The 15,414-nt window shown below is 35.5% G+C and overlaps 1 protein-coding gene across 1 annotated transcript; it reads right to left on the bottom strand.

The window, feature by feature from the left end:
• Nucleotides 1-288: 288 nt before the first annotated feature.
• Nucleotides 289-14,701, bottom strand: Nup42 (nucleoporin 42). The gene is made up of 7 exons (XM_076863373.1): nt 14,509-14,701; nt 12,328-12,556; nt 11,029-11,123; nt 4,912-4,988; nt 4,135-4,221; nt 2,056-2,134; nt 289-904 (listed from the first exon to the last, which is right to left on the bottom strand). The coding sequence occupies exons 1-7, from the start codon at nt 14,627-14,629 to the stop codon at nt 330-332; spliced, it is 1,263 nt and encodes a 420-aa protein (XP_076719488.1). The 5' UTR covers nt 14,630-14,701; the 3' UTR covers nt 289-329.
• Nucleotides 14,702-15,414: the final 713 nt, after the last annotated feature.

Raw genomic sequence — 15,414 nt, 5'->3', positions numbered from 1 at the left:
TGTGTATTTACTTATTTATAATTTTGGATATGTTTCACTTAGGCTTAAGAAAAAAATGTCAAACTTTAAAATCCCTAAAGTATTACTGAAGCTTACATTCCTCAAAAATGTGTGGTGTGTGTGTGTGTGTGTGTGTGTGTGTGTATGTATGCTCTTTTATGTGAACCACTCAAGACAAGTTCAAAAGCCATTATAAGGCTGGGAGTATGGCACAGTGGAAAGTGCTTGCTTAGTACACACAGGCCCCAGGTTCAAATCCAGCACTGCAAAAACAGAAACAAAAACCTCTTATTTAAAAGCTGTTCTTTTCTGTATTTAAAATTGCCCTTTTAAATATTTAGAAGCTCCACAGGTGGTGGCTTTAATGGAATTTTTCCCAGGATAAATTTCTTAGACTGAAATTGTTCTAGTTCTTCTACTGTTAATTGATCCTTGGGTGTGAATAACACATTATCTGTGGTAATGATGACATTTGAGAATGGGAGAGAGGTGGATATGTTGCTATCAAAGATGTCATTAGATGGCTTGGAAAAGGCAGTGTAAGAATGTGAGCTGGGACTACCAAAACCAGGCATAGAACTGGTGTTTCCAAAGGCTGAGGCCACTGGAGCTCCAACAGGGCCCGCTGCCAAGGAAGCTGGAAATCCTGAAAATCCAGGTGATCCAAAACTGGAAGCTGAAGGACTTTTAAATGAAAATGAAACAGCAGATGTAATTTCAGGCTTTCCAAATCCAAAAGCTGGAGTGGAAGTAGTGGTGGCTGAACTGGCAGAGGGTACAGCTCCAAATGTTAGAGGACTCCCGAACACTGAAGGGCTTCCAGAAGAGGCAGTGACAAATCCAGGGGTTGTTTTAAAACTAAAATTCTGAGCATTATCACTGCTGCTATTATTCACTGGAAAACCTACCAAAAACAGAAAAAGAAAAAAGTGAAAATGAGAGGTTAGGACAAATGCACTGAACCCTATTTTCCCGATATTTTTGCTACTGTGATTTACCTTCACCCTAGAGAAATCTCAGGGAACAGGCAGTGGCCTTTCCACTTTTGGTGTGTCACTCTGTCTTACCTGAATTGTCACTTGACAGCTATGCAGTGACAAAAATGTTCTCAAAGGTACTGCTACCATAGATATGTATTCCTGTGAAACTCTTGAGAAACATTCCTAAAATGAACTAAAGCCTAAGCTGTAGTGTCTTTCAAAGAACATGCCCATTCTGGACTCTTTTACAAATGCTTGATGAGCCAAGATCTCTGAGGCTCCATCATGGTAGGTGGCAGAATTGGCAAGGGTGATTTATTTATTTTAAAAAACTTCCAGTTTTTATTTTATAAACAATTACTTAAGAAAAATATTCAACCAAACTTTTAGAAATTAGGATGTATTAATAAAATAATCAACTTAAAGTAGCCCTTTTATTTAGGGCCAAAGCGGCCAATAGTTGAAATTCAAATAGCAGAATCGCCCAACTGATTTTGTTACCTATATTTGATGGCACAGAAATATAAGTCATACAACTTTCATTGATAACCACCCTACCATCCAGAGTGGAGTTTAAATACTTGTTTGTCAGGTCAGTATTCAGACTTAAAAATCAGTAATATTTTGAAATATATCTACAATTAACACTTTAAAAACAATTCTCATAGAAAAAAAAACTTAAAATAATTTCATGGCACATTAGACTGCTTAAAGAAACAGCAAAGATGAAAAATAATGCACAAGAATTATAGTCCCTTGTTTACAGAAACCACCCAAATAAAATATTTTCCCTAATTAGTTATCCTTGCTTCTTATAATTTATTAGCAGAGATGACTTGCAAGAAGCAGAATGCACCAACTTTTGGTTCCAGGTTAAGAATGCATAACTGTGAATACAAAGCAAAATACAATTATGATCACAAATTCTGGAATGTGAAAAAACCAAAATCTCTCTTTGAAGTTTTCCTCTATCTGGAAAGGGTGATTTAAAATGATAATTCAGGCTTTTTCATTTGAAACCTACAAAATTCTACTTTTCTGATTGAGTGAAGTCCAGCATTACTTCATCACTTACCTGGTGATCCAAATGTTCCTGCTGGCCTACTTCCAAATCCAAATGTAGGTGCTGCTTGATTTACTCCATCATCAGAGAGCTTAAAAAGAGTATGCAAACATAAAGTGCTTGATGAATAATTCTCAATTACCTTTTCTATACACTTAATAGTCAAATTAAATTTCTGAAATGTATATTTAAAAGTGTGAAGTTAAATGTTTAACATGTAAAATGCCCATAAAGGGATGTTCAAAAGGGTAAGATGTAATATTGTATAAAGTATACTATAAACTAAAAAATACAAATATGCATAGAAAAAAAGTACTTTAATAAATCAATAATAGGGGCTGGGAATTTAGCTAAATGGTTGAGCATTTGCCTAGGAAGTGCAAGGCTCTGGGTTCAATTTCCAGCACACTCAAAACAACAACAACAACAAAACCCCAAAAAGTTAAGTGACTGTCTCTGGCTGAGAAATTATGATTTAAAAAATTATATGCTTTTAAATTACTTTCTAGATATCAGCAATGCGCACATATGCCAATCAGAAAATAATGTTTAATAATACATTTTACTCTCTATAAGATTGGATTCTACATTTATTAAGAAATATAAATGTAGATACAAACAACCTTTAGAGTATATTCAGTCTACTCTAATGCTTGAACTGAATCCACAATTATATTATTAAAAGCTTACTACTAAAATCCACTGAACATTTCCTATTCCCTAAAAATATTTTATGCTCTTTCAACTCCACTGACATCTTTTTTCCCTTTTCTCTTCTCTTTTTCTTTTGTAGAACTGGGGATTAAAATCACAGCTGCTCTACTACTGAGCTACATCCCCAGGTCTTTCTAAAATTTTATTTTCAGACAGGGTCTCAATAAGTTGCCCAGGCTGGCCTTGAACATACATTCTTCCTGTCTTAGCCCCCTGAGTTGCTAGGATTACAGGTGTGTGCTACCATGCACAGTTTTAACTGCTAAATAATAATTTCTTAATTTCCTTTTCAAGAAACTTTTCAGACTCCTTCCAAGATGTTCCTAATCAAAGTAAGCAAATATAATTTCTCTCATTTGGAAGTCTCAATAGCATTTTTAAAAATTTAACTTTATTGAGGACTAATTTACATAAAATAAAATGTACTCATTTTATGTAAATATTTCCCATGAGTTCTGACAATCTTATAACCGCTTCTATAATCAAAATTCAGAACATTACTGTTACCCCTAAAAGTCCCCTTTTTCCCTTCTCAGTCAACCCTTCCTAACTCCTGGTTCCAGACAACCACTCATCTGCTTGTCACTATAGAAGAGATGTGTCTTTTTTATTTCATAAGAACAAATCATACAGTATGTACTTTTTTCCTTTTTTGGTCTCTACTACTCATGTGAAAAAGAAATGAAAAACTATTAAGCCAGTTAAGAATGGACTGTAACCAAATCAACTATGAAGGAGCCCTAGGAAGTTAGCAAAGAAAGGAAAACTCCCCACCCTCAGAGAAGTTCTGCAGTTCCTTGGACTCAAGTATCTTTTTCTCCATCACTTCTCATCAACAGTGATGGTGGTTCATTCTCACAGACAGAATACTTATTAAAAGTCCCACTAAAATTCAAATGTCATTATAACGGAAAGATCCAAGAAATTAGCTTGCAACTGAAAGTCCAGTCAGGACCATGTACCTTTGGAGAAAAGTGGGTACATATGTTCTAAAGGCATTTCTGCCTACAAGGAACCTATCTATGATCAAGTTCCTTTAGTCCCAGAAGTATACATTAGTCTGAATGTGCATTTATATCATTTCCAATGTAATTTCTTTTAAAACAGATAACCTTAAATACTTAAATTTATGTAATATTTCCCAATTTTCAAAACTAGTACTATCAAAAACTACCTAAAATTAGTTTTTTTTAAAAAAAGCATAATTATCCCTGCTTTTCTGAGAAACATAGAAAAAACAATTCCAGCACCCTGACTCTAAATATCATCTTAAGAATGTGTATCATAATTCTTGACATTTTGTTTTGCTTTCCAAATCCAAAGTGAAATATCCTCTACAAAAAAGTGATTAAGATATTTTTCTAAAGAAATACTCACCAAAGCTACTTTCGTTGAGGAAGTTAGACTTTTCAGTTCATTTATCCTATTACTCCACTGACTTATTAACTGTTGGATGGAATTTAGCTGAGGAGAGAAGACAGAAACGTAGTAACTCAAGTGTTTAAATCAATTTCTTCAATAACAACTTCACAAAAGTTTTATGGTGCCTAACTTACAAAATCTGCATCGACTTGCTCCTATTTGCCAAAGATATTCAAACTATAGTTGCCCCTCCCTGATCTCCAACTCCTTGTGTTACTTGATTAATCACAAGTACCTGGTAACTCAGAGTTAGTTATATTTGGAGATGAGGTGAATAAATGTACTAGTTGAAATGCATGATCATAACTGTCAACAATAGAAAAACATACCATTTTCCTTCAGGTTCCCAACTCAGTCTATTCTATTGACCCAACTTAATAGTGGCTTCTTAACTTTGTTCTTCTAACATTCATCATGGTATCTACACCTAATAGATGCTTAACCAATGTATTGTCAATTGATGAAAAGGTCTGATTTCTGAGAATGAATGCTGGGTGACTTATAATAAAAATCATAATATTCTTAATTACTGTTTTCAAATATACTATTATCATTTTAGATAACCAACCAATTTCAAAGAAAAAAATTTAGGACGGGGGGGGGGGGGGGGGCGGGGGGAGGCTTTCCTATAAAAAAACTGGTCTCCAAAACACAAGCAAGCCACTACAGACACTGAAAACAGTAATTGACACCAATTTATTATTGAGGTAGATGAATAGGAAACAGACTTACATAACTCTGTAAGTTATTGCTGGTTAAGAAGTTATGGTATTCAAGCCTCAACTCCTCTGGTGAAATGTCTGTAAAACCTGAAGTGAGGAATCAATTTGAATATTTAAAATAAATATCAATAATTTTAATAGTAAAGCTAGAGGTACTAGACAAGAAAATGTTAAAAGTCAATTATCAGAAAATTTTCATAATCATAAGGAAAAGAATTCAGTTTATGTTCTATTTAATGCTTAGTAAAGTATAAAATTAGAATAAAATATAGTTATTTGACCTTTTGAGAGGAGAGAAATTTTCTAAATATGAGTGGAAAGAAAACAAAGATCTGACTATATATACATTCAAACTTTAGTCTAAAAAAATTTTGTTAGTCTACAATAAATAAAACTAAAAGGCAAATGATAAATAAGAAAATGATATTGCAACATATATGACAGGAGAAGAGCTAACATCCTTAATGTGTAAGTAGATCTTATAAATCAATAAGAAAAGTTAATATGGGCAAAGAAAGAACAAGTAACTCACAAAAAATTCAAATAGCCAGTAAATAAATAAAGTTAAATTTTAAACTACATGTTAAACTAGAGATAAAATAGTTTACTTATAGAACTGGCAAAAATTAAAAATAGAAGATATTTACTGTTATTTAGGATGTGAATATTCTCCCAAAATGCTGTTAAGGGAATTAAAATGGAATAACTTTTCTGGGGGTAAAATTCTCAATAATCATCACAAGCTTTAATAATGTTCACAACCTCTGACATGTAATACATATATCTAGGATTTAAAATCTTCAGGAAACAGTTTTATATGTAAACAAAAATGTTTGTATAAGGATGTTCATTCCAGTGTTTCTAGTAGTAGAGACAAAACAAAAACTTAGGAATACTTAAGCTCAGGGAGGGGCACTTGCTGTGCAAGAGTCTGGGCTCAAAACACAGAACAAAGACAAAAAAAAAAAAAAGTATAGTACAAGACTAGATAATTATGATCCTAAATCACACACATGAAATATATGTTTGCATATGTATATGTTTTGAAGAAAATATAGTAAAATGTTTCAGTTGTTACCTTTTGTGACTTCAGATGATTTTATTTACATATTTTTGTACTTCCCAAGTTTTCTACACCAATAGCTGTAACTTTAATAATTGGGAAAACTTATTAAGAAAGGAAAAATGTTCAGGATGTTTTCTACAGAAAATTCCAGATATCATTAACTCTAACATCATCTACCCAGGCCAAAAAAACCTAGAAATCATTGGATTTCTCTCTCTACCCATATCTAATATTCAACAACCTGCCAGTTGAGGCTCCAAAACAGAACTTGAATTTTATCTCTACTGCTAATAACTCTACTCTTCAGCTGCAATTATCTCCTAATTTGCTTCTCTGCCTCTACTTCTGTCCCCACTCCCAACAAACCATATTTTTCATATAGTAGCCTGAGTGAGCTTTTTCAATTAGACCATACCTTTCTTCTGCTTAAAGATCTTCATGGCTGTCTATCACCTGACCTTGGCTACTTGGTTTTATGTTTGTTACTCTTTCCCTTGTTTATTCTCCCATGATTCGGGCCTCATTTAGTGTGCCAATCTTGTTTCCACTCCTGTCTCTGCATTGCCAGGAATGTTTTCCCCCAATCTTCCTATAATGGGTACCTTTTCTTCATTCAGGGCTCAGCCCCAATATTGCACTGGTAAGAATGGATAGCCACTCTATCTAAAGGAACACTCTCCCTGCTATTCTTTCCAGCCATGCTCAACCAGTGTGAACCACAGAACACAGAAATGATCTTAGTAACTATTTTCTTAGTTTTTCAATGGTGGTACAAAAAGAGTATTATTCTAGAAACATAGAAAAAGTTCCTTCCTTCCCTTTTGCAGTACTGCAGATTAATCCCAGGAGTACTTTATCACTGAGCTATATCTCCAGCCCTTTTTATTTTTTAAAAATTTTATTTATTTTTTTTATTAGTTACACATGACAGTACAATAATCTTGACATTTCATACATTTGTCCAGACCTTTTTATTTTGAGTCAGGGTCAGTTAAGTTGCCCAGGCTGTACTCAAACTTAATGATCCTCCTGCCTCAGTTTCCCAAAGTTTCTGTGATAACAAGAATGTGACAATACACTTAGCTAGTTCATTATTTTTACTGGATGCCTAAGGACAGCAGAACTCCAATTTTTTGGTCTCAGGACCCATTTATATTCTTAAAAATCATTAAGGATACCAGAAAGCTCTTGTGTGTGTGTGTGTGTGTGTGTGTGTGTGTGTATATATATATATATATAAATATACCACATTTGAAATAAAAACTGAGAAATTTAGAAATATTAATTCATTTAAAAATAATTAATCTTGTATCACATACATTTATTTTCCATCAAAGAAAATTAGTGAAACGAATAGCACTGTTTTGTTTGCAAATCTCTTTAATGTTTGGCTTCAGAGATTCTTAAATATGCTTCTACTTCATTCTGTTGCTGGTGATTATGGTCTTAATATGGTTGAAGTATATGAAAAAAATATTCACATAGATTTGTTACCGGAAAAGGAAGACTTGAATGGCTTTTTCAGATAATTGTGAATATTTTTGACTTGACACCAAAACTTGGCAAATGGCTGTTTTTTTGTGTGTGTGTGTGTGTGTTGTTGTTCTTTAATTTTTTTTTTTGTAGTTGTAGATGGACAGCACACGTTTATTTACTTTTTTATGTTATGCTAAGACTCGAACCCAGTGCCTCACATATGATAGGCAAGTGCTCTGCCACTGAGCTACAGCCCCAGCCCCAAGTGGTTGTTTCTTAAAAGATAGTTGTGATGGGGACTCTGTCTTAATGAGTTTTTTGGACTATCATATTAAAAATCCACTGGTTTATCTTGTTTTTAGAAAAGATTTTTAGTCATACATAATTTTTTTTTAACATTACACATTAGTTATTTGGAAAGTACTGGTACAATGAGTTATGTTCAAATATTGGTACATATCATTATATAATATTTTAAAAAATCACATTTGTTAATGCTGCCATCCATTTTACCAGAAGTATTCTGAGTACTAACAAGCCATTACTGAGGTGACAGAAGAGTTTTCTATAATTCTAATTTTTGCATAAAAAGTTGAATTTTATCACTGATGAAACTGCCAGTTGTTTTCTTTGAAGTTACAGGCTTACTGCATTTATTCACTTGAATCAATATTTTCGGATATATTTGCCAAATACATATGTCTGAATAACCACAGCTGTCATTCTTTCCAGTAAAAACTGTCTGAAAAAAGTGACTATCTCATCTCACAACTTGATCACACAAATGTCCTCCCCTCAAGATAAATATCACATTTGAGAGCGGGGCAGAAGCATTTTATGTGTTTCCCATTTTGTCATGCAGAATATTTGAAGTGTACTCAAGTATTAAGAAGTAATAAAATGAGTAGTTTTTACCTCTTTATTAAGGACATTCTTAAATTTAAATGGCATTTAAAAACTTTCTTTATTGTGATTACTATAGTCAACTAGTAGTTTGTCATCTCTGTCTTGATGGATGCTAAAATATAAGTGTATTGGTTTTACTCATCAGTTTGCACCAACAGTACAAATGTCAACACAGTGAAAATGCCAATTAATCTCTTAGTATTATTATGAAATATTTTGCACTTACACAGCCTATAAAGGGGTCTATAGGATAGGTTGCCTGATTTAACAAATACTTTTTTAGTATGAGTATGTCCCATATATTATATTGTTATATTGTATATTGTATATGTATACACATATAAATATGATATGTATAAATGATATATAACAAATACATATTATACATGTATAAAAATATTATTGTTTATCTGAAACTTAAATTCAACTGTATGTCTTACATTTTATATGGGAACTCTATTCAAGGATCCATATGCCTCATTTTGAGAACCACTGCTTTTAGGGCATTAGGCACTAGGTTTAATTCTGAACTGATTAAGACTTAATGTACAAGTATTAATATTTAGTCTGATTAAAGGCTTGATTTTATTATTTTCTTTACAGACTATATTCACTATCTTAAATTCTGCTACTTATTTGCATTCCTTCTTGTATTCTTTCCTGTTATATGAATATGAGGTATCCCCAAAAGCTCCTGTTAATGTAGGAATATTCACAGATAAAATAATTATTTTATCTAATCAGTGCATCCTATTTTGGATGAACTGATGACTGGGTAGTAACTGTAGGCAGGTGGAGCATAGCTAGAGACGGGTCACTGAGGGCGTGCCCTGGAAGGGCTCTTCATCTTCTGGCTCCATTATCCCCTGCTTTTTGGTCGCCAGGAGGAGAGCAGCTTCCCTCCAACACAACCCACCCCATGATATGCTGCTTCATCTTGGGCCCAGAGCAACTGAGTTGGCCATCTATAGACTGAAATCTTTGAAACCATGAGCCCCAAATAAATGTTTCTTCCTCCAAGTGTTACTGTCAGATATTATAGTCACAGTGATACAAAAGCTGACTAAAACACTTTCTCAAGAACATAAGTTTCATGATGGGTGTGGTAGCACATGCCTATAATTCCAGTGGCTCAGGAGGCAGAGGGAGGAGGATTGCAGGTTTGTAGTCAGCCTCAGTAACTTAGCGAGGCTGCAAGCAACCTAGTGAGACCCGTCTCAAAATTAAAAAATAAAAAGGGCTGGGGATGTGGCTCAATGGCTAAGTGCCCTTGGGTTCAATCCCTGATTTTATATATATATAAAATTTCATAACTTATTTGCTTTACTTATCGCTATATATCATCTACCCTAGAATAGGGCCTGGCATAAAAGAAATCCAATATTTGCTAAATGAATAATAAGAGAATAAATAAGTAGTGCTGTGATACCAATTCTCACAGAGAAAGAGGAGGCAGACTGAAAGAATGAAGGAAGATCTCATAATTCTGGGGCACTGATTCTAAGGTCTCCTATCTGCTAAGTATCTGCTTCCTCATCAGGCAAAGGCCCAGGACCTTTGGGAAAACCTGGTGGTCTAGGTTTTAAGCCAGAAAGCGCTTAGGGATTGTGGACAAAAGAAAATGGAAAATGGGTAATTTAAAAGAAATGCTAGCCTTGTAGTAGTCTGGGTAAGGCTCCAAATCTTCAAATACTATCTCCGGAATAAGATCTCACCATGCTTTATGAAAAATAAGTATTCTTAGAAAAGTGAGAATAAAGAACAAAGCCAGGCAGCAAAGGCCTTAATGGCAGGTAGAATGTGTGACTTGTGACTATTATTCACTGTAGGCAGCAAGGAGGTTCTGGGATTTTGCATATGGGAATCAAGAAAGCAAAGTCTTTTTGTAGGTTTATGGTATTGGAATTGTTGTGGGTCCCAATATGACTATGTTTCTCATAGGAATTATGTATCTTAAAGGAACTACATCCTCCAATTGCAATCTCTATAAATTATTAATTTAGAATACTTGGATACTTTAGACAATGTCCAACTCTCCTATAAGCAGCTGTTTGTCATGAATTCATTTAGCATGATCTTTGTTTTATAAAGTAAGCTTTATTTATTTATTATTTGCAGTAATGGGTATAGAACCCAGGAGTACTTCTCCCTGAGCTACATATCCCGAGCCAGCCCTTTTTTTAAAATTTTGAGATAGAGTCTCACTAAGTTGCCTCGACTGGCCTTAAATTTGCCATCCTCCTGCCTCAGTCTCTTGAGTTTCTGGAGTACAGGAATGTATCATAATGCTCAACTAGAAAATAAGTTTTAGAGTGTATTTTAAAAACACAAATTTGAGCTGGGTGAGGTGGTGCATGCCGGTAATCCCAGCAGTTCAGGAGGCCGAGGCAGGAGGATTATGAGTTCAAAGCCAGCCTCAGCAATGGTGAGGCGCTAAGCAACTGAGTGGTTGAATACCCGAGTTCAATCCCCAGTACTAAAACAAATAAACAAACAAAAACAACACACACACATAGAGTTTCCAGGCTAAAGGGTGTAAATGAGTGGTAGAGCGCTTGCCTAGCATGTATGAGGCCCTGGGTTCATTCCCCAGCACTGCAAAAAACCAACCAAACAAAAACCCAAACAACAATGAAACAAATAAAACACAAAAACACATAAATACAATGTCTCAGTTACCTGAAATATTAGGTTTCTTTTTCACTGGTGAATAAACTGAAAACATCCACTGTCCTGATGATTTCCAAACTTCCATATCTTTCACAATTCCTTCCCTGGGGGGAAAAAAAAGTAAAGGATTTTTTCAACTATTTGTTAAAATTTATTGCTTGTGATTTTCAATAATTGAAATTTTAAATTGTTGTAAAATACATAATTTAGATTTTTCCAGTTATTTCCTGAAGAATTTTCTTTAAAGCACAAGCTGATAGAAATACAAATTATATTTTGTGATTATAAAAAATACAGATAAATTAATAATTTTGTTTTCCAATTAGTAAATCATTAGCCAATATACTTAATTATACATTATAAATGCTACACATTTTTTTAAAGAACAAAAATATACTAAAATACACAATACTAACTTTAATCTCTGTTTATTATCATAAACATCATTGATCACTTAGCTGGGAACATTAGAAATTACCACTTAACTGATTCAAAGATTCTCCCCTCCCAGAATGCAACAATTAATAAAATGATAGATATCATGGAGAATAACTGTTATAAATTTAGGATTACAACAAATATAAGAGAGTTTTGTTGTTTTTTTTACTTAAAAAACAAAACAAAACAAAACCCTGATATTTACTTAGCAATGTACGAGGCCTTCTGTTTAATCCCTAGCACTGCAAAACAACTGTATAATTTATATGGCTCAAAATATTTACCACTGATTCTAATTTAGTTATGGGAAATAAAAGATTAACCATTATACAGAAATTTTGTCTTAGGAGCCAGGAGCTAAGGAAATGTTATAGACAGCCAAACACTATTTCAGCACCAGTCATAATTTTACTATATATGTTCTTAAGAAATGTCATGAATATACTACACAAAATGAATGAAGTCAGTCTGAACAGGGTTAACTGAAGTAAAAGTTTTAGAAACAAGAATAAGTGATGCTATCAGTGACTTTCAAAATTACAAGTTGTTCTGAAATACTTTGTAAAACACTCTTAATTTACAATGACCTTATGCAGGACTAATCTTAGGTATGCTATGGAAATATATTTTTCAGTAAAATAAAGCACAGAATGTTATAAAACAAATTAATGGTTAGCTCTGAATGATAGGATCATGAAAGATTTTTGTTTTGTTTTTGATTACTTTGATTTAGTAACAGATTACCTTCTTTTAAAAAAACAAACAAACAAAAAAAAAAAAAACAAACAAAAAAAACACAACAAACCCTACAGGTGCTTTGGAAAAAAAATAAGCAAATGGGAAGTGATTTCCCTTAAGGCTTTCACTTACAGAAGTTTCTTTTCATCTGTCTGCTCATCAGAGTTAGGTGAAGCAAATGGGTTCTCAGAAAATCCAAAGCCCCTGTTCCTGCTAGTTGAAGCTTCAGAATCAAAAGAACCAAAAGATGGCTTTTCTTGATCTCTGCTGCCCCCCCATGGTGTGGATTTGGAGAAACTGGATGGCTGGATGACACTGGAATATCTCTGACTGGTGGCATTCCATCCACGCCTATTATTACCTAAAACAAATATAAAAATAAAAGAATAATTTTATTATCAACTTCTCTATTAAATCCTGAAAATCTTCATTATATTTTGTTTTATTATGTCTAGGAATTACACAAAGGTTTAACAAAGTACTACATTTCCACTTCTTTCAAATGATAATCTCTTCATTTCCAATTTGCATAGTTAGGTGTAGTAACAAATCACATATGGTCTAATTGCTATTTGACATCTTAAATCATAAGATCCTTCAGGATAAAAAGTGTGTTTTTATCATTCTTTGCTCCCCCACTAGGCTTTATACAGAAGAAAAGGCTAAAAAACTGACAATTAATTAAACAGAGCAATGAATAAACTGGACAAAGAATAAAAGATTAAATTCTATGCTCTATCCTTGAATAGATGTTTATTCAACTCAGTCTTCCCTCTGGGAAAATAACACCTTCATATCTATCTTTTATAGACATATTTTATGGGTAACTGACATATGAATAAAGTGCATTGAGTTCATAAGTATCAAAATAAACTAACAAGACTCTCTCCTATCTCTATTTTGTCTTTAATCTTATCACTGGGGCTAAGATCAAGGTAATTCATCTTATTTGATAGAATTCTAAAACGTGCCATTAAATATATTAAGAACCAGAATAACAGGAGGTATATTTCGTTATAAAAGTTCATCCTCAACTTTAAATTAGCTGATAAATCCATAGAGAAAAGGGAGAAGACTGCTGAACAAGATCCCTGAAATAGGAGTTAATGGTATCCAAATCCTTTGGGGGAATCACACAACTGTAGAAATTCACTTCCTCTTTTGGTATGTTGCATTTGATCTTCACAATTTTGGGCTTTACAATTCCGTAAGTATTGATTAGTTTCTGAGAGCTAAATACACTATCTGTTGAATTTTATTCACATTTTTTCACCCACAAGGTCTATTCATTCAACATTTACTTTCTAATAACAACACTTAAAGCAAGCCTCCAGAAACTGCTGAATATCCCATTGTCCTCGGAAAATACATTCATGTTTATCAGATTTTGAGTCCTGATTTTTGGTTTGGATATTTCACTGGATCCACTAAGGACGACATAAAAGGACTGTCTTCTACAAGAGGGCTCACACATGAAACCGACAGAAGAATCAGATAAATATCCCTAAAGGAGAGGAGTGAAAAGGAACAGGAACTCCTGATATTTTAAAGCACAAAATTCCAATCTTAAGAAAACAAAACCTCCTCTTCTCCTTATAGACAAATGCTTTGACAAGATCCTAGGCCCAGGGAGCAGGTCCATGTGAATTTTAAAGGACAATTAGTCACCTGGAATGGAAAGAAGTGCTTCTCTTCCCTATAACCCAAAGGGTTCTGAACCAGGCATCCCACCCTCCCAATCTCACCCCAAATTTTAAGAGCATGTGCATTTTTCTGTGGTATGGGTCTACAGTTTTATCCGACTTCAAGAGTTAGCAACCTCCGCAAATGAAGTCCTGATTCTGATTCAAGTTGCTTGCCCAGCCCTCAAGGGAGGGAAAAAAGCTCATCAAAATTGGATTCACGGTGTCAAGGGGAAAAGACAAGTATACAAAACAGCAGTAAGGAAGAATCTGGCTCAACCCACTTGAATTCTCCCAACCACTGACATTCACCGACAAGGTAGTTTTTATACATACTTCTGATGTAAAAATTCGTTGTCTGGCACTAGCACCCAGGGACAAACCCCGGTCCTCATCTGCTCAACAAAAACCGACTTGCCCAAGTCGCGGACGAAAACATCAAACAGTACTGTTCGAAGCCAGGTGGGCGGGGGCGGGGCTGCCGCGACGCGGGCACGTCCTGGTCACCTGACCGGCGCGGCGCCACGCCCAGCACCGGGACCCACGCGGGACGACGGGTCCCAGCCGCCCGGGCCCCCACGCCAGGCCTTTCCCGGCTCAGCTGGCGGCGGAGGATTGAGGGGAGCGTCACCTGCGGGCTGCTGCTGTGGTGGTTGCCGTCCCCCGCCCGCACCCCGGGCGCCGGGATGTTCGTTCCAGCACCGGTCTCCAAAGCGGCACCGGCCTTGAAGGAAGAACTGACAAATGGTCATTGCTACAGCGTCGCCGACGGAGCGGTCCTCAGTCAACACCAGTCAGCGAGCAGAGAGTGCCAAGCAACGGAAAGCCACTGGTCCCCTACTGTGACGTCAGCGTCTCGCGCCCGGAAAAGGCCCGCCTTTTTCCCTCTTATCCCGCCCCCAGTGCGATGAGAGGCGCGGGTTTTAGCCAATAGGACTTGAAAAGAGCGGTACTGACGCACTGTAGAAAGCGGGACGCTTGAACGTTATTCCGACACTGGGCGCCGAGTTTGACTGCTACGCAGACCTTCTGTCCTCAGGGGAGCTTGACGTCCGAAATGAGAGGAAAGAGATGACAACGGAGGACTTCAGCAGGGCGCTGAAGGGGGACCATTAGCTGTGGTTTGAGAAACGGAGTCGTTCTTTTCATTTGTAAGCACTCAGAAAGTAAAAACTCGGGGAGAAAGTGGACTTTAAAGCCAGTTATGACGTTAACAGGAAATACTGTTTGTTTTTAGGACAACCGAACTGAGAAGTGTCATAATGCTCTTTGGGTGCTGCCTTTCCACACACTGAGAAATCTTGCCCGTTAAAATCCACATACTATTTGAAATTATATCAGTAATAATGAAAGAAACATCCCATTTTTTGCCTTCAGGACTAAATCGCTTTGACACAGAAGCAGCCTCACAGGTACACAGCTTCCAATAAGGGTTTCTGAAAACAAATCCCTTATAGTTTTTGCAATTTCCAAGGAAACATCCCACACCTATTTTCCAGCCCACACTTGATGTTAATGCCTTTGCACATAGTTCTGC

Source organism: Callospermophilus lateralis, chromosome 1 (genome assembly GCF_048772815.1).
Source record: "Callospermophilus lateralis isolate mCalLat2 chromosome 1, mCalLat2.hap1, whole genome shotgun sequence".
In the NCBI taxonomy this organism is placed as follows: Eukaryota; Metazoa; Chordata; class Mammalia; order Rodentia; family Sciuridae; genus Callospermophilus; species Callospermophilus lateralis.
Note: the sequence above shows the minus strand (reverse complement) of the source record. Positions and strands in the feature narration are given on the sequence as shown.